Source organism: Manihot esculenta, chromosome 8, assembly GCF_001659605.2.
Source record: "Manihot esculenta cultivar AM560-2 chromosome 8, M.esculenta_v8, whole genome shotgun sequence".
Lineage (NCBI taxonomy): Eukaryota > Viridiplantae > Streptophyta > Magnoliopsida > Malpighiales > Euphorbiaceae > Manihot > Manihot esculenta.
This window is the reverse complement of record NC_035168.2, coordinates 1452288-1471705: the sequence shown is the minus strand read 5'-3', so window position 1 is coordinate 1471705 and position 19418 is coordinate 1452288. Positions and strand designations below refer to the sequence as shown.

The 19418-nt window shown below is 30.3% G+C and overlaps 2 protein-coding genes across 2 annotated transcripts; both read left to right on the top strand.

The window, feature by feature from the left end:
* Nucleotides 1-194: 194 nt before the first annotated feature.
* Nucleotides 195-1818, top strand: LOC110620304 (expansin-A4). Its single transcript, XM_021763991.2, has 3 exons — nt 195-405; nt 488-800; nt 1493-1818. The coding sequence occupies exons 1-3, from the start codon at nt 195-197 to the stop codon at nt 1803-1805; spliced, it is 837 nt and encodes a 278-aa protein (XP_021619683.1). The 3' UTR covers nt 1806-1818.
* A 9276-nt stretch (nt 1819-11094) lies between these two features.
* LOC110620345 (phosphatidylinositol 4-phosphate 5-kinase 9) lies at nt 11095-17791 on the top strand. Its single transcript, XM_021764046.2, has 9 exons — nt 11095-11354; nt 12180-13594; nt 14058-14225; nt 14735-14900; nt 15558-15668; nt 15882-16069; nt 16728-16885; nt 17055-17211; nt 17359-17791. The coding sequence occupies exons 2-9, from the start codon at nt 12324-12326 to the stop codon at nt 17633-17635; spliced, it is 2496 nt and encodes an 831-aa protein (XP_021619738.1). The 5' UTR covers nt 11095-11354; nt 12180-12323; the 3' UTR covers nt 17636-17791.
* Nucleotides 17792-19418: the final 1627 nt, after the last annotated feature.

Below are 19418 nucleotides of genomic sequence, written 5' to 3'. Positions count from 1 at the left end.
ACTAAGCTCCTCTCAAAAGAATTGCTCTAACAATAGAAACCCATATCAATCGCAACCAAACATTGGCTAAATTCCATACATATAAATATCCATAGCTTCTGCAAGGATTGACAAAAATATATTACATATTAAATAAAACAAAATAAAGAAGAAGCAAAGGCGAATTGCCAAAAGTTGTAATTGTGCCCAGCAGCATGGCATCGCCTTTGAGAGCCCTCTCAGCCACATTATTACTGTTAGCTATTGCATTGGTTAATTGCGAAGCAAAGCTATCTGCTATCCATGCAATTGGACGACAATTAAGTGAACATACTCAACCTGTCATACCTTATAAGCCAAAATTCAAGGCAGGGCCATGGACCAAGGCTCGTGCCACCTTTTATGATGGCAGCACATCATCATTTGGTAATATTTTTATATATCTTCTTTCTCCTTATTCTTCTTCAAGGAGATTATTAAAACTTAATTATTGGGTGGAAAATTGCAGGGGGAGCATGTGACTATAAAGATGTTGTAGCAGAAGGCTACGGCCTCAACACAGCAGCTGTAAGCGAAACATTGTTCAAAAAAGGGGAGGCCTGCGGTGCTTGTTATGAAATTAAATGTGTAGAAGATCCAAAATGGTGCAAGTCAGGATCTCTGCGTGTTACAGCAACAGATCTTTGCCCGCCAAATCCATCTCAACCAAGTGATAATGGAGGGTGGTGCAATCCCCCACTTGAGCATTTCGATATAGCCAAGCCTGTCTTCAGCCAACTCGCAGATCACACTGCTGGAGTCATTCCTGTCAAATACCGCAGGTTAGTTTCGAGCCCAAATCTCTTAGCAGCGGTCAGTATTCGATTTAAATAAAAAAAAATGATCAAATTGAATAAATTTAAAATTTTAGTTTGATCGATTTTAATTTTTAAAAATTTTAATTCGATTTGATTTTAATAAAAAATTGATAAAATTGAACTGAATTAATATAGCAATATTATATTATTTTTTATAATATAAAGAGATTAACTAAATTAAGTGTAAAAAATAAAAAGTTTATTAAAAGATCTAACTGACTGATTAAGTCAAATCGAAACAAACATATTTCATTCAGTTTGGTTTCTATCTGATTTCGATTTAATTCATTTTTCACAAATAATAAAATTTTAATTTTGATTTATTTAATTTGATTTAATTTTAAATCAATCTAATCAAACCCTCGTCCCTATAAACTAGAACTAAAGTAAGCTCAAAACCACCAATGGCAAACTAAAACTTGCATAATTTAAAAATATTTTTTTAAAAGACAGTTATAATATTTCTTGTTATGAATTTTAATACATGAAATATGAATTGGGTTTAAGTCGAAATTAGAATTGAGTGTAGCCATTTCAAATCGAAACTGTTTCAAACCAGGAAGCCAGACGAACCAGTAATTCCCACATGAAATCGGCCTAGGGGTAGGTCTATTAAAAGGTAATGGATTTATATATGGCTTTTGTATTGGGTGCAGGGTTCCATGCAAGAAGAAAGGAGGAATCAGGTTCACAATATTGGGGAATCCATGGTTCAACCAAGTCATAGTATGGAACGTTGGTGGAGCTGGAGATGTTATTTGTCTTGAAGTGAAGGGAAAGGACAAGGGTAATAAGTGGATAAAATTTGAAAGAGATTGGGGTTCCACTTGGAAATGCAGTGCTCACCTGGTTGGAGAAGCACTCTCCTTTAGAGTTCAAACAAGTGATGGCAAATACTCAATTTCGTCGAAATGTGCTCCTAAGAATTGGCAGTTTGGTCAGACATTTGAGGGCAAAAACTTCAAGTAAATCATAACCAAGAAATAATGGGCAACCTAAAAGAATGTTTAGTAGTTGATGATTTTCTTATGTTTTCATCAGCTCTCCTTTTAAATTTTCCCTTCTACTATTTCGTAAATTTATATAAAAATAACATATATTTATATTTTAAATTTATATAGACTTGGTCTGATGAAGAATTTTTATAAGCGTTTTATATAAAATAACAAGCCCTAATAAATTTATACATAGATAACCTAGAAAAAATAAAATAAAATAATTATTAAACGATTTAAAAGAACCATATGCTTATAAGGGTCAGCTTTTATTGGATTGCCAACAGATGAAATATATAAAGGAAATATTTTGACTATTTCTTTGAGTGGCAGCATATGCATATAAACACTCAACCTTATAAATTTATTAATTAAATTAATTTTTAAAAAATAACATTATGTCATGTTTATGTTAAAAAATAAAGTAAAAATATATTAAAAAAAAACAAAACCATGTAATAAATAAACGTGGAGGTCCTTATCATAAGGTTTAATTAATTAAGTCAAATAGAAATTCATTAAATTCTTGATTATTATAAAAAAAACATATATCATTAGAGCAATAAAGCCCACTTATGAATCATGATGGATTATTGAGCGTGTTATTGAGAAAACACTTCTTGCTAGTAATGACTTGGTTCCGCGGGCGATATCAGGGGCGGAGGGAAGTTACGGCAAGGCACACGTGCCGTACCGGCAATCGGAAAATGTTTTGAAGGGCATGAAGGTGCTGCAGCGGCGTAGCCGATGGTGCCGCAGCGACACGGCCGGTGTCCTACCAAAGAGAAACTCCTGATTCCGCCACTGAGCGATATGCTATTACGTAAACTGCCACAGGCAGGTCAGGCATTAACTCACCTTTACCACAACAAAATGACAAAAACAAAAATAGACTTATATTCATTTGCCATTTTGGTCTCCCACCCTAATATTAAAAAATAATGAACATAAATTAAAAATTGTTTGACATCCAAGGATACCCACAAAGGATCCATTTATAAAAATAGCAACTTTTGCATTCTCTGTAAATGCCAAACGACAATGAAACTTACAAACAGTGCCACAGAAAGAAATAGCTACTCTAGGTGGTGGGCCAACGAAAGTGAAAGGAAGCTAGTGATCGATGATATTTTCTGAGGTGAGATCATCTACACAGCACTACCATGGAATATAAATTAATAAATGGTCTTGGAAAATTATGATAAAGACAATAATAGGAAGTATATAAATATAGTAATCGGCGGTGGAAATGGGCGGTTGCCGGCATAGGGCAAGTTGCAGATATCATGTTGTGAATGGAGAAGTCGAAAGGGACAAGATGCTTTAGCCAACTTTGGTTATAAAATAATTTATTTATTTACCGACCATACTACATGTATGGTTCATTTATAGCTTTTATTTATTTGTTTGATAATGACAATACTTTAGTCTACATTAATGAAGGAGAGAATATCTTCCTACCCTTCTAATTATTTTATATTTATATATAATTTATTACACTAGATTTTTTTTATATAAAATAGGATACTTTATTTATTCTATTAAAATAAGTCTATTTTTTTATCATCGATAATTGGATGAGTGTAAAATATATATATTTTTTTAAGTGAACATTAAAATAATTTTTACTCTTTATATAATTTAATTTCCATTTAATAATAGACTTATAGATACTTAGGTCTACCAAAAAAAAATAAGTCTATGTTTTTTACATGAAATTAAAAAATATTTTTAAAAAATATATGAATATACTTTATTTATTGAAATAAATATTTTTTATTTTTCAAATCATATCAAATAAGAGTATATTAGGAAGTTAATTAGTAAATTGCTATCTAAAGAAATAAAATTGCTTATAATTTGAGATAAATAAAAAAATAATTTTTTTTAATATAACGGTTGAATATAATTAATAGTTATTACTGATGGGTAGTATAGAGTTCATTGTGATTGGTAGTTGATAATTAATTATATTAACTCATTGTGAGTGGTAGCTGATAATTAATTATAATTGATATAATTTAAGTATTTAATAAATTATATGTAATTGTTATACTGATAAGAGTATATAATAATATATTTTATTAATAAAATAAATATAAATATTAATTTATTATATAATATATAATAATTAAAAATAAATTTTTAAAATATAATTATCCTCCATACATATACAAAACGTTTCAATATAATAGTAAAATATTATAAAACTATAATATATTATATTAATAAAATAAATATAAATATTAATTTATTATACAATATATAATAATTAAAAATATAATTTTAAAGTATAATTATTTTTCACATATACAAAACGTTTTAATATAATAGTAAAATATTATAAGTTTTAAAAAAAATATTATTACTAATTTAATTATATTTATAATGTTTTGTAATTTTAAATAATTTATTATATAAAAATTTAATTTGAAAAAATTAAAATTAATAAATTTTAAAAGTGTAATATGATTTTAAAAAAATAAAATTAAACCAGATATTAATTAATAAAAATAATTGTAATTATAAATTTGATCTAAAATACAATTGATAAATCTTATATCAATTTTTATTAGCTATTAATTTATTTTTTCAAACTTGACTGAATATTTAGTTTAACTTTTTGAATACTTATTAGCTATTAAGTGCCTTCAACAATTAAATTAAATGCTTTTAAATCTATTTTTACAGTACAAAGGAAGCTTTTTTGGCACGTAAAATTAATTTTTAGCAGCACAGTTTTATGAACTTAAATATTTTAAAAAAATATAAAATTAATCATAAAATTTAGTGTGAATAAAGGTAATGATGAGTCCTTATTTGATTTCTAATCGAGAATTAACCTTGGATCTTGATGATCTGAGATCCAAAGAGAAATAGGGTTTAACGGCCCCTCAGCTATAGTGTCATCTATCTCTGTCATACAGGCCCGTACGTACGGAACCGTTAGATGTCCTCTCTACGCCAGACGGCCATTTAATTTTCTCGGCGCGCGTGTAGACAAGACTGCGAGATGACTGGACCTGCTGTCCTTTTTCCTGTCACGTTGTCCTTTCTCCTGTCACGTTCCAGAGCCGAGTTTAGTGTTGAAAGGGCTGAAACTCACGGGAGGTCCGACCTCAAGGTTGGGTGGTCCAAGCCGGCTTGTTAAAGGGGCCCGACCGCTATCATGAGTTAGACCTTATATCGGAGTAGTGAAACTCAGCGGTTATCTCTATACAAGAACTCTAATAACCAATTTGCCAATGAGAAATTAAGTACGTACAAATTAGAAAAGATTATTATTAGTCCACTTGATTTAGTTTATTTAAACATGTTCCATTGACTTGATTCCTTACTATTGTAATAAATGTAGAACATAAAACAATTTTAAATATTTTTTATAATCATATATAAATTAATCTAAAAAATAAACATGAAAGGGTAGCCTTTCATGATTTGTGTTTGGAGTTTGGATCAATAGCAAAGAAGAAAGCGGAAGTTGGGATGGCTATTGTCGGTTGTCCCACTCAAAAATCTATACCAGCCAATTTTACCACGTTCCCATGTGCATATTGCAGATAATCATTCAACAAAGTGCTCATCATTCGAACCAAAAAAAGGAAAAACAAAGTGGTAACATTAAAAGCTGTAATAATTACCCAGGCTCACTGGATGTGATGGTAAGATACGTATATATTAATTCTGAAATTTGAAATCGGTTTCTGTTTTGTATGATTTGCTCTTCATGGATTTTAAATAACATATACTTGGTAAAATGAAAAACAATGTATTCCCTTCATAGTATAATTTTTTTTAAATTATCATTTATTTTTTATATATAAATTAACTATTATACTCTATTTAATTTTATATAATTTTTAAAATATTTTTTAATATTTAATAAAATTTAATATTTTAAAATTAATAAAAAATTATTTTTTTTAATATGTATATAAAAATAAAATAATAAAAAGTGTTAAAAATTAGTTAAATAAGATATTATATACATAAGTTAACGAAGATTTAAATATTCTTTTAAATATTTAAATATATATTTTTAAAAATATAGAAATTGATTTATTAATTATATTAGAATTTAAAAATTTAAGTATAATTTATTCATTTAAAAAAGTAAAAAAGACATTTACATATTTTTAATAGTAAAAATAAATGAAGACTTAATTTGGATGAATTGATTATTCGAGAGTTTTAATAATAATTCAATTTGAGATTTTATTTGAAAATTTTAAATAATCATTAATTAAATTTAGAAGAGTTGAGATGTTGAATATGTATTAAATGGGATTGAGTTTAAATAGATTTTTCCGAATATTCTACCTATTATACTCTTCTATGTACATAGTTTGGCCGAATAGTTCATTTCTAATTTTTAGATAAAGTATTTTAATTATTTTATTATTAATTTTTAATATTTAACCATATAATCCCTTTCGTCTAAACGCTGAGTTATGCACCTTTTTATTATAAAATTTTAATTTTGACACATTTGGGTTATGAACCATTTTGTATGAGTACGTTACTAGAGAGCTCCTTTTTCACAACAGACCAAATAAATTATTGACATCCAAACGTGCAACACCATTTTTTAAACTTTTTTTTTTAAAAAGTCCTCCATGTTAGGTTTGGTGATCAACTTATTTGGCTTCAACGTGCATACAGCAAAGTGGGTGTACTGCCTTGGTGGTCTCTTCTCTTCTCACCAGTATATCCATCACTTTCTCTACATATATATACCTACCACTATTTGTAGGTACATAACACTTAGAAAAAAAAAAATTCAAAAAAATCAATTGAATTTATATAATTAAGCGTGAATTATTCTATTCTTTTAGATAAATTACTATTTAATTCCTCTGATACGAAAAAATTCACTGATTGATCTCTCAATTTTAAAAGATACGTTAAAATATTTCTAACGTTTTAAAAAGTCTATTAATTAATCTCTCCGTTAGTTTTAACAGTTATGTATTACAAAAAAGTTTAAAATACAGCTGATACGGAGAGACTAATTAGTAAATTTTTTTAAAATTTAAAAAATCAACTAATAAGTTTTTCAAAATTATAGGATTAAATAATAAAATATTTAACAAAAAAATTAACGGAGAGATTAACTAGTAAATTTTTTAAAACATTTAGAATATTTAATTATATTTTTTAAAAATTAAATGACTAATTAATAAATTTTATCATATTATATAAATTAATTAGTATTTTTTTTAATAAAAAAGAATATGCTGAAGGGTTCCAAATGGCATGCACATAGGAAGCTTTGATGCATTAAAATTTGAGGTGATTTGTTAATTAAGAAGGTTGGAGAATTGTTTAGGGTTTAAATCTTCATTTAATCTCATTATATAATTATGCTTTGTAGTAGATAATATATTTCTAATTATGTGATTTTGCTAATCAATATTATTAGATTAAATATTAACACTAATTAAGTGTATCTATTAGCACACTTTAAATTTGGACAGCTAAGACTTTATCCACCCATATAAAATGGATTCACAAACCCCACTATGTTCCCCACATCAAATGAATTCCAAAGCTTATTTCACTACAACAACTATCGAATTTCTTCAATAAATAATTGATAATTTAATAATCCATAAACAATGCACTCCAAGACTTAGCCTGGTGGAAAGTGCATCCTGTAGCCTTGAAAGGTCTACGATTCGACTCCCTCAACTCCTATTTTAAAAAAAATAATCCATAAACAATTAATAATTTACGGATAGCTCCTTTTTCTCAAGTGACCAAACGTGCAACATCATTTAAAATAAGGCTCTGTATAACTTGGGTTTAGTGATCAACTTATTTTCTCTCCACGTACACAAATATACACTAAACTAGCTGCTGCTTGGTAGTCCCTTTTAGCAGTATATGGATGACTATTCATTACTACTTTTTTAATTCTAATAAAAAACTCAAAATTCTATAAATATTTAAAAAATATGTATAGTTATTTTCATTTAATAAATATTTTAAAAAAATATGTATAATTTTTTATTCAGCCTGAGCCTAGTAGTATTTCTACTTGCGTAAAAAGACGGAACTAATTCATAATAAATTTATATAGAAATCAGTTGTGTACTACTAACCAACTTCTTGTTGATTCATTCAGCTTTTATTATATTTTGAAATAGATAATATATTCTAATTATCTGATCATTAATTAATGTAATTAGGTGGAATATTGATATTAATTAATGGCATCTAGTATAACACTTTAAATTTGGACAGCTGAGACCCCCTACCTTTTCGTTTATTAAAAAAAAATTCCAACACCCACTAAATTGTCCTACTGAAAATGAAATTTAACCGTTCATTTTTAAGTGAAAATTTTGTAAGAGTTCAATTTCATATACCAAATAACATATAAAAAAGTATATTAAAATTAAAATATGTATACACGTGATTTGAAAGAAATATAAATTCGACTTATAAAATATAAAAATCAGATCATTAGCACTTTCAATTCCTTTAATATCGGGAATAAACAGACCAATCTTTTCAATGTTCATATCACACGGATATTGACATTCGAAAACTATCGGTCTCAATAAAAGTTATATAAACCAAGCAATATCTAATAAAATCAAAGTGAAAGCATTAACTTTCCACACAATAATCGATCCCTCTAACTCTCTCAGAGGCATTGAACTAGCATGCGGAAAGATGGACTAATGCGAAGTGCATGGCAAATAAAGTGTGAGTTAAATCTACCAATTATTTATGAGTCGCGTAACATACTTATCAAATATTGTCCACGCCAAATTTGATGGGACTTGACATTAAATGTCATCATAATAACTCTCCATTATATATCACTGATCTAACCTATAAAAGGCTTAATCCCTCCGGAAGTAATTTCTTTTTCTAAACTAGCTCTATTTCTCTTCTCTTTCTCTTGAGCTCTCTCATCTCATATGGGTTCATTTCTCTCTATTAATCTCCCTCTATAATCTTTCTCCCTCTTTCATGTACTCATAAAAGAACTTTTAAAATATACTCTTTAAAAAAAAATTTATATTAATAAATTTCAGATAATTTTGTATGTAACTTAAATATTGAAGGGTCTCTATTAAAAATATTTTCGATGGTTTTTTTGTTTTTTTTTAATTTAACAGATTTTCTTTCGTAAGATTAAATACAAAAATTTAATAGAATCGATTATAAATTAACGATGAATCTATTAAATTGCATCTCTACTCTAAATGTCATCATCATCTGAACATACCGTTGGATCTCCTTTTATAAGTCAGACTCATATAAATATTCAGTAATTAATAAAAAAGAAAAAAACAAATTACCATATAATAGAATAGTTGTAGCAGCCAATGGTAAATGATTGGTCCCTCTTAAAATAAAGACAAAACTATTACTGTTGATGAGGATAGGATACAATTGTCTCATTATCCACTTAATTAATCTGTTAACCACAACATTAAACAACACCATTAACATTTAATGAGTAGCTAATCATGCTCTTAATTTTAACCCATCATTATACTATATAATTAATTAATTAATTTCATGATTTAAGCACACTACAATACAATCTCATGCTTAATGGACCCACACCATCATTAACCAAATTTTGTTTTTGCATGTCTAAATCCATGTTTTTGCTTAATTAAATGTTGGTCGGTCCATGTATAGGGTTTTTTATTTAAGATATTGAAATTATTTTCATTTTATTTAAATTGATTTGAAATTAAATTACTCTTTTTAATAAAAGAAATATTTTTTTAAAATTTCTTTAAATTGCACTGCAATTAAATTAAAATCAAAGCGAAATAAAAGAAAAAAATCCTGCCTCAATCTCAATAACTCAATTCAATAATAATTTTTAGGATAATTTATGATACAGCAAAATTTATAATTTAATTTTTATTATTTTAATAATAAATAATATAACTTTTAAAATTTTATTTTATTAATAAAATAATCATTTTATTAAAATTAACCGTTAAACTACAATAATTTAATTTTTAAATTTTATTTTTTATAACAATTTAATCATTTTAAATTTAAATATTTATAAAAATTTAGTTTTTATAGTTATAACAATTTAATCTCTTTAATTTAAATTAATTTTTTAATTAATAATTGATTAATAATATAATTAAAATAAAAATTATTTTATTAATTAAATAAAAAATAAAAAATAAAATTATTTATTATGAAATAAATATAAATTAAATTATAAATTTTATCAGAGACTATACTGTATATTACGCTACTTTTTAATCAAAACTAGATAACCTTTAAGATGGCAACATATATCCAACAAAAAAGTCTGAATCTGAATCAGTCCCACATTAGACTAAAAATTCATTTTAAATTAGTGAAATGAATTAAAATCAATTCCATTAATTTTAATTAATAATATTATAAAATATATTTAAACTAGTAATATATATTTTAAAATTTAGCTTCTTTTAAAAAAATTAATATGTATGCAAAGAATTCAAAAAATCATAATACAATCATAACTGATATTTAATTTTTTTAAATAAACTTTTAAGTTAAGTGTTACTTATTCTTCCATTCTAAATATAATAATTATAGAAAATCACTTGCATGTATTTTGAATTTAATTAAATTTAAATATTTTTTTATTTTTATAAATACTATTTTTAAAATATATAGTTTATTTTAATTTATTATTTATTTATATAAATAAATTCTAACAATAAATATTTAATACATAAAATTTAAATCAACTACATAAATATTGGTAATAACTTTTAATTATAAATTTATTAGAAACTACATTATATTCTACAAATTTTAGGCCAATAAAATTTAATCAGGCCGACCTGAGGGCAATGTCTAATGAAATGGACCCCGCAAGTGATAAAAAAATGTTTTGAAAAGTGTGGCGTAGTACTAAAGCAGGTTTATGCTGCCATGCCTCATCACTAACGCGTCAACCCAAAAAATGATGTCCCTTTTACGATTTTCTTTATTATTTATTAATTATTATTACACCTATTATTTAAAATAGTGGGGCCCATTGGTCACTATCCAGCACAAAACAACTCCAGGTCAAACATGAACCACTGATTTAAAACGGCACGTCGTATTTGTGCAACACAGAATCAGTAAGAGGATTATTAAATTAAGTAAGAGTTAAGACAATATCCTTAATTATGACCACAGACTGTAAAGATAAAAATTAACTCTATTCAGGGGTATGAACGTCATTTTAGGGAAACGCCATATATAAATAGCGGTGAAAATGAGCAGTCTTTGGTTATTTTAGGCAGAGACCCAGTGTGAGAAGAAAGCACAGCAGCTATTGGGTTGGGTTTCAGCTTTTAGCTTTGGGATTCGATCCACATTCGTCACATCCAAAAGATTGATCTTCGAAAAGCTTAGTGAGAACAGATGCAAACAGCTGAGCAGAAAGTGGAAAGTTTTTGAATAAAGTGGAGAATTTCAGGAGACGCGCTCTGTGCCTAACAACTACTCCTTACCTAAACTTGATTCTTTGATCCATTCACCTTTGAAGGTACTCTAGTATTCTTGTTTTTCTTCAGTTTAATTGGTATTGCAAGCCTTTTAGTGTCAGTTTGTATAGATCTTGCTTCCTCTGTCAGCCTTTTTTGGTGCGTGTTTCTTTCTTAGCAAGGAAGAACTGATTTGTGATTGGATTTGTTGTTTGTTTTCTTCTTGTGATTTGAGTAAATTGATTTCTAATGTCTTCTGTAGCGGAGATGTTGTGGTTTTTGCTCGGTGACTGGATTTAGAATTAACATTTTAGTAATAGGTACTTGAAGCAAGGAAAATTAGTCAAAATGATAAAAAGTTTTGATGATTTAAACCAAAGCTCCTGCATATTCTATCAAAATTAGGCACATATTTGGATCCATTTAATTCAATTTTTCTTTTCTTTTTTTCCCTTTCTTTTGCTGGAAAGAAGGGAATGAAATCATTGGGACAGAGTGTCCTTGTTATTATGTTTTTTTTATTCACTTAGAAAAATCTTTTTTTTATTCTTCGTATTGTTAATGGAATTTCATATGATGAGTTCTCCTTGTTCCTTGATCATAGTTTTATTCATTGATTTATGTATTTACTATCTAGTTTTTGATGGTGGAGTCTAATTTTTACTATTACTTTTGCCTGCAAATAGCGTGGATACTGTTAATTACATAGGCACGTCCTTGCTCCTCTTTCTATTGATATCTTTTGTGTATCTGTTCTTTTACGTTTATGTATCTTTTCTGAAGCGTGCTGCTTTTGTTTCTTAAGGGCTTATAACTATTCTTCTAATGGTATTGGAATTAATTGTTCTTCTGTCAATGATAAGCTTCATATTCTTTTCTTTGTGCAGTCAAAGGACAAGGAGATTAAAGCTATCATCACAATCTCATCATAAGATCATCCTATGGCATTTAAGATTGTTGTATAGCACATCAGAAGTTTTATTCACTTGTAATATTGTGAAGAACTGTGACGTAACCTTTGGGCATTATGCATGTCTGGTCCTGTGGCCATTGCTGATAATGTTGAAAGGATACTAACTTCTGTGGATAGAACAAAATCTGTTGACATCATCTCTGATAGAGACCATTTATCCATACCGATCAATGGTGAAGCTACCCATGCTTCTTCTGAAGCTGCTTCCTTTAGAGTTGGGGAGCTCATTCTTCCCAACGGGGAATCGTATTCTGGGTCGTTGCTTGGTAATGTACCTGAGGGCAGCGGGAAGTATGTTTGGTCAGATGGCTGCATTTATGAGGGGGAATGGAGACGAGGGATGAGGCATGGAAATGGAAAGGTTCAGTGGCCTTCTGGAGCTGCTTATGAGGGTGAATTTTCAGGTGGTTATATGCATGGTACAGGGACCTATATTGGTTCCAATAATTTAACGTATAAAGGAAGATGGAAATTGAATCTCAAACATGGATTAGGATATCAAGTTTATTCTAATGGAGATATCTTTGAGGGCTCTTGGATCCAAGGAACTCCAGAAGGACCAGGCAAGTATACCTGGGCTAATGGGAATGTTTATCTTGGGAACATGAAAGGAGGTAAAATGACAGGTAAAGGGACTCTTACATGGCTAAATGGCGACTCATTTGAGGGAAGCTGGTTAAATGGTATGATGCATGGATTTGGAGTATATACATGGAGTGATGGCGGTTGCTATGTTGGAACTTGGACACATGGTCTCAAGGATGGAAAAGGATCATTTTATCCAACAGGAAGCAGGTTTCCAGCTGTACAAGAACGATATCTCAATGCTTTAAGAAAAAGAGGGTTACTGCCAGATTTGAGAAGACAGAACCATGCACATATCCATCATGCGTCAAGTGTGGATATGGCAAATGTCAAGGTTGGTGGGGACCAGCGATCTCATCGTAATTCATCTGATAAACTATCCAAGGGGAACTTATTAACTTTAGAGCAGTCTCGCAACAAGAATGTTTCTCTGGAAAGGCGTTGGAGTCTTGAGGTATCTATTGAAAAAGTGATAGGACATGATTCTTCATTAGAGTTATCAGAATCTGCCTTAGAAGGCATGGAGAAAGAGTTTGAAACAAATTTACCGCCAACCTTGGAACGTGAATATATGCAAGGTGTTCTAATTAATGAACTTGTATTAAATAATAATTTTTCATCAATGTCCAGAAGAGCCAAACGTCGGCAAAAGAGACTTGCAAAAGAGGTTAAGAGGCCTGGTGAAACAATCATTAAAGGGCACAGGAGTTATGATTTGATGCTTAGTTTGCAGCTTGGTATCAGGTAGACAATTTTGCCACTGTATTATTTTGTTTCAAAACGGTTTAGTTATCTAAACACTAAGAAAAATTACATTTATACATATATTATGTCCCTATTGTTCCTGTTAATATAAATGCGTTGCTGTGTTTCCTGATGAGACTTCGCTTTCTTTTTCCTAAAGTTTGAATTGTAGAAAGTTTATGACTTTAGGTGAATGATTCAAATATCCAATGCTCTGTGAATTCTCATTGAGTGTAGTAATTGAATATTTGGTTCTCAAATGTGCTTGCAAAACTATCGCTCTTATCTTACTTATTTGGTATTTGATAGTGTGGAATTAATTGTCATCAAATACTTGAGAAGTGAGACAGTTCACTTCTTGTACCTTATTTTAGGAATCTGAATGTTACATTAGATACTATCTTGTGTCCCATTTTGTTTTCTGTGTAACACCAATGATGAACACATGTTAGGTTGTGATCAGGTATACTGTTGGAAAAATTACACCTGTACAGAGGCGAGAAGTTCGTTCATCAGATTTTGGTCCGAGAGCAAGCTTTTGGATGAATTTTCCAAAAGATGGATCTCAGTTAACGCCACCCCATCAATCAGATGATTTTAAGTGGAAAGACTACTGCCCTATGGTCTTCAGGTTTGTTGTTGCCTCTGAGTGATTACGATTTTGAGAATTTCCAAGTGGCTGATTTGATTTGTTTGATACATTATCACACCTCATAAATTCAACTCAATTTTTTGCTGTCTAATTCAATTAGGAAGCTACATGCATGTGTCAACAATGCTAATTTATGTTTCTCCCTCACTTTTTTGAATACAATTGTATTGCATCACCTACAAAAAGTGGAGCACCCATTCTCTGAGTGCGTGTTAATCTTTATTTTTGAAAATGTGGAATTTGATCTATAAGGGTAAGTATGGTATATTTTTCGACCACAGTGTGCATGACCACTCATTTGTTACACTCAACAGGCTGCATTATTGGGATCATGATTGTGAGTGACTTTTTTCTCACTGCTTTTCTTTCAAAAGAAATTCTTTTATTTTTTTGCCATATACTATAGGTTGGTTTAATTATATCTGCGGTCCTTGAGCTTACCTTTTTCTTCTTATTGACACATACATCCTTCTTCATTCGCATTGTAGGAATTTGAGGGAGATGTTCAAGATAGATGCTGCTGACTACATGATGTCCATTTGTGGAAATGATGCTCTTAGGGAACTTTCCTCTCCTGGGAAAAGTGGTAGCATCTTTTTCCTATCTCAAGATGATCGCTTCATGATTAAGACGCTCCGGAAATCTGAAGTAAAGGTCTGTGATGCTTGCTGAAGGACATCAATTTCAAATTTGTCGTGCTTATTTACCTCTTCTTTTCTCTGTTCTTTGAATGGGTGAAATTAAGAAGGAAACTTTTAAGCTTGAGAATGCAAATTGCACCATAAATACCTCATATGCACAGGTAAAATTTATATAAGATGGAAGTGAACAGGAACAGGATAATATAGCATTTTTAGAGGCCTAGTAAGGAGGTGAGCAAAATTTTTTTTGCAAGCATGTGGTAGACATGTGAAACTTCAAATGTTGCTTTTTTGCTTTGTCTTGGAGGCTACTTGAGAAAGGACATTGGAAGTGGACACTCTCAAAATTGAAGTGGGGGAAAAAAATGGAAAACGGACCAGACGATGCCAATAAATTGTATGGTATTTCCTATGTAGTAGCATCTCTAGGGTGATCTGTGGGCTCGGAGGGGCATCATGTTATATAGGAGAGCATTCAAATGAGAGGAAAGCTCTTCTTTGCCCTTGTTAACGCTGGTACATTCTGGTACAACCGACAGACAATATTTGTTGATTATTTTGATTATCTGAATAGATTTCCTCATACTAGAACATATAATTGCCTTTCTTATTAAACTGTTAATTTATTAATTTTTATAATATCAAGTTCTACTCACCAGAATTGTTACAGGTACTCCTGAAAATGCTTCCATACTATCACCATCATGTGAGGTCATATGAAAACACGCTCATAACGAAGTTTTTTGGTCTTCACAGGATCAAACCTTCAAGTGGTCAAAAGGTAGTTAACATTATGAACAATAACTTCTATCACTGTTGTAGCCTTTTAAATGAATCATAATTCTGTAACCAGTTGTAACTTAATTTCCACATGTTATGTGTTTTGAGAAGCAACTGCTCAACTAAAATTTGCAATTATTTAGTGTTCTAGAGCTTATTTTATTGTAACATGATTTCAGAAGCTAAGATTTGTGAGCTATTTTGTACATTGCAGTTTCGCTTTGTAGTGATGGGAAATATGTTCTGCACAGAATTGAGGATCCACCGAAGGTTCGATTTGAAAGGTTCATCACTAGGTCGATCAACAGACAAAATTGAAATTGACGAGAACACAACGCTGAAGGATTTGGATCTAAACTACTGCTTCTATTTAGAACCTTCATGGCGTGAAGCTTTACTAAAGTAAGTGATGCCTATTGAGCTATTATATAAATGTCATTATCTTATTATTTGAGTTCATATAGCATTTGTTATTTTAGATGATCTTACTTTTGTGGTCGCCTTTATTGCTTGTATGATAAGACAAATAAAACAATATACTAGTAGATGTAGAATTTTGTGGGAAAGAGTTTGTGTTTAGCAATGAATGATTTCAGTGAATTGACTTTCATCAACAGTTATAGATGATCCAAAATTTGTGCAATAATATCCAGGTGATCAGAGTTTAGTTTTCTCATAAACCTCATCATCTTGTAATCCAGATCTCTCATTCGTATTCAACATTTCAACCATCTCTTTTGAACCATTAAAATGTACCAAGTCTTTATGTGCGTATAATGAAAAGAATTGTCCTGCTTCACTTCATTTTAGGAAAGAACTTTCAACTCTCTTAAACTAGTAATTCGATGCATACTCAACAGTATTTCAGAACATGTGGCATTTGCAAACGGTTTTGATATTTGCTTTTGAACTACAAAATTATGTGCCAAGTCCATTTGCAAAAACATGCATGTCTAGCTTTTCTAGTTGTTTCATCTCCAGGCTAGTAAGGCCACCCTAATTTGCTAACACAACTGGTCTTTTCTTGTTCATATATATATATATATTTATCTTTCTGTAGGCAGATCGAGATTGACAGTAAATTTTTGGAAGTACAACACATTATGGATTATAGCCTTTTGCTGGGTGTGCATTATCGAGCTCCCCAACACCTGCGATCTCTAATGTCCTACAATCGAAGCATGCGAGCTGAAGGGCTGGGAGTGTTGGCAGAGGATGGTGGGTGTCAAGGAACCAAATATATCACAAATTACTCATAAATTTTGTTTGATTTGTTCTAAGCAGTAACCTGACCTGACCTTGCTAAACTCCCATTTTCAAAGCTTACAACGATTATGATGATATTATCTGATTTTGAATATTTTTTTTTATGATATTCTACTGGCAGATACCATAGAAGATGAGCGCTACCCACAAGGTCTTGTTTTGGTCCCCCGAACAGATGATAATAGCGTTGTTGTGGGTCCTCACATTAGAGGTAGCCGACTTCGAGCATCATCTGCTGGCGATGAGGAAGTGGATCTCCTTCTTCCTGGTACAGCTAGGTATGACATCTAAGCTCAAATGTGCAAGCAATCACATGAATTTTTTCCAAACACAAAGTATAAGAGAAAAATTCTCTTTTTTCGTCACATGGGCATCTGCATAACAAAACAAATTATTCCTTTGTTTTATCCAAAAATTTGTGGCAGGCTCCAAATCCAGCTCGGTGTGAACATGCCTGCAAGGGCAGAACAGATCCCAGGAAAACAGGAAAAACAGACATTTCAGGAAGCATACGACGTTGTTCTTTATCTAGGCATAATTGACATACTTCAGGAGTACAATATGAGTAAGAAGATAGAACATGCATACAAATCTCTTCAGTTTGATTCCTTGTCTATCTCCGCTGTGGATCCTACATTTTACTCCAGCCGCTTCCTAGAGTTCATCCAGAAGGTGTTTCCTCCCAATGCCATAACAGGTTAAGAAAAAAAAGTGAACCTTTTGATTTAGATACATTTGCAACACCTTGGAAGTCTCTATGTTATTAGAAGGGCATGTGCTTGGATGCTTTATAACTATTTTTCAAATATTTCATGATTTATTGCGAGAAATTATTGTATAAATGTGCAGCTTTTCCAATATCGTTGCTTTCAGTTCCCATTTACAAGTTTTTTTTCTCGATCCGTTGTTGTTGGAGGAGAATGGAGAATGAATAAACAGACCAATTAGAAGAAGCGACTAATGTTAGGGATGAACTCTATTTGATTTTCTTTTTTTGGATTTTTATTTCTGAGAGTTGTTTTTCAGTTTTGTTATAAAAGATCAACCTACTTAGATAATATATACATAGATTGAATAATTGATCAGTAACTGTCAAAAATTATTTTTAGAAAAATATTATCGTGCATGAAACTTGGAATAAAATAAAATATTTTAGCAAAAAGATACATGAAGGTCAAAGAACAATACAGGGTTTTCAGGTAGAGAAGCTCTATTGGATCATAGGACATTCAGTTTCTACAAAATGAATACACTCAGCAAATATATCCTGACATCATATTTACCACGCTTGAGCTTCCTGTCTATGCTTTTTTGGTCTAATTTGCGCGAAAGCAAATTAGGCCAGGGCTTGGATCTCATTGGTGACAAATTGTATAATGAATATCCACCATCGTATGACAGAAACTACTCAAGAGCATCAATTCTTCCAAAATACGTTCTACCATCTCACTAACTGCATCTTCAGCATCTGTTCGGATATCCATCCATGTTCTTGATTTTGTCAAGTCCCTTACAAGAAGTTGCTCCAGCGTTTGTGAAGGCGGAGCCAAGAGGGAGTTCCGATCAACATATTTCATCACTTCATGAGCTACACTTCCTGTCGTCGTATCTGGTAGAATTCTTGGTTTGATAAATGACAGCCAAGGGGAGCATCTTAAATATAACTGGTTTACATCTACAAGGACTTCATTAACACAGTCGAAAACTAGCCTGCAAATATCTGTTATCAAATAAGGATTGGTCATGGAGTTGATCTGACAACTGGCTCATGCATCCATATTTTTCCATGGAAGTACTTGAATTACTCTTCAAATCCAAAAGGGGCTGATGATCAACCAAGCAGCCTTCTTCAATCCCAGTTTGTTGTAGCAGTCGTGTTGATTGTATAGCTGCATACATTTAGTTATGTAAACTCAATAGCAAGTTTAACTTAACAACGATCAATAAATTTCAATCCCCTAGTACAAGTGCTTGCCAGGTTGGGGTTCAGAGTTCAAAGGGGTGTTGATTTCTTTTGTGAAAAACTGATCAAGTACTGATATAGGACTTGGCAGCTCTTCTTTGTCTTTAATTGTGACAAATTCTCTAAACATCCGACTCTTTAAAGGGCTATTGGTGTCTGAGTATCCACAGTTGAATCCTGGAAAGGGGAAATTTTGCGTTAATTTAAATAAAATTAAAATTTATTTACTTATATGATTCTTTATTCTTTTAATTTTAATATTTTAACACAGTTTTAAATATAATATTAACTTTAGCCATCCAATTGAATTATTAAAAAATAATAATATATTATAATTTTCACTAATTTAAACAATAAAAATTCACTTTTATCATTTTTTTGTGAATTATTTGCTATTTATCATCTTCGACTTTATTTTAAGATTTTTTTTTTCATTTTAAATGCTATTTTATTGAAAAAAATGAATTTTTTTAATAAAATTTAGTAATATAAATTTTTAAAAATTGTGTACAAATATTAAAG

Coding starts and splice junctions, on each gene's coding strand:
- LOC110620304 (XM_021763991.2), top strand. CDS start 195: ATGGCATCGCCTTTGAGAGCCCTCTCAGCCACATTATTACTGTTAGCT. Junction 406..487: donor TGGCAGCACATCATCATTTG/GTAATATTTTTA, acceptor GGAAAATTGCAG/GGGGAGCATGTGACTATAAA. Junction 801..1,492: donor ATTCCTGTCAAATACCGCAG/GTTAGTTTCGAG, acceptor TATTGGGTGCAG/GGTTCCATGCAAGAAGAAAG.
- LOC110620345 (XM_021764046.2), top strand. CDS start 12,324: ATGTCTGGTCCTGTGGCCATTGCTGATAATGTTGAAAGGATACTAACT. Junction 14,226..14,734: donor TACTGCCCTATGGTCTTCAG/GTTTGTTGTTGC, acceptor TTCGCATTGTAG/GAATTTGAGGGAGATGTTCA. Junction 14,901..15,557: donor TCCGGAAATCTGAAGTAAAG/GTCTGTGATGCT, acceptor GAATTGTTACAG/GTACTCCTGAAAATGCTTCC.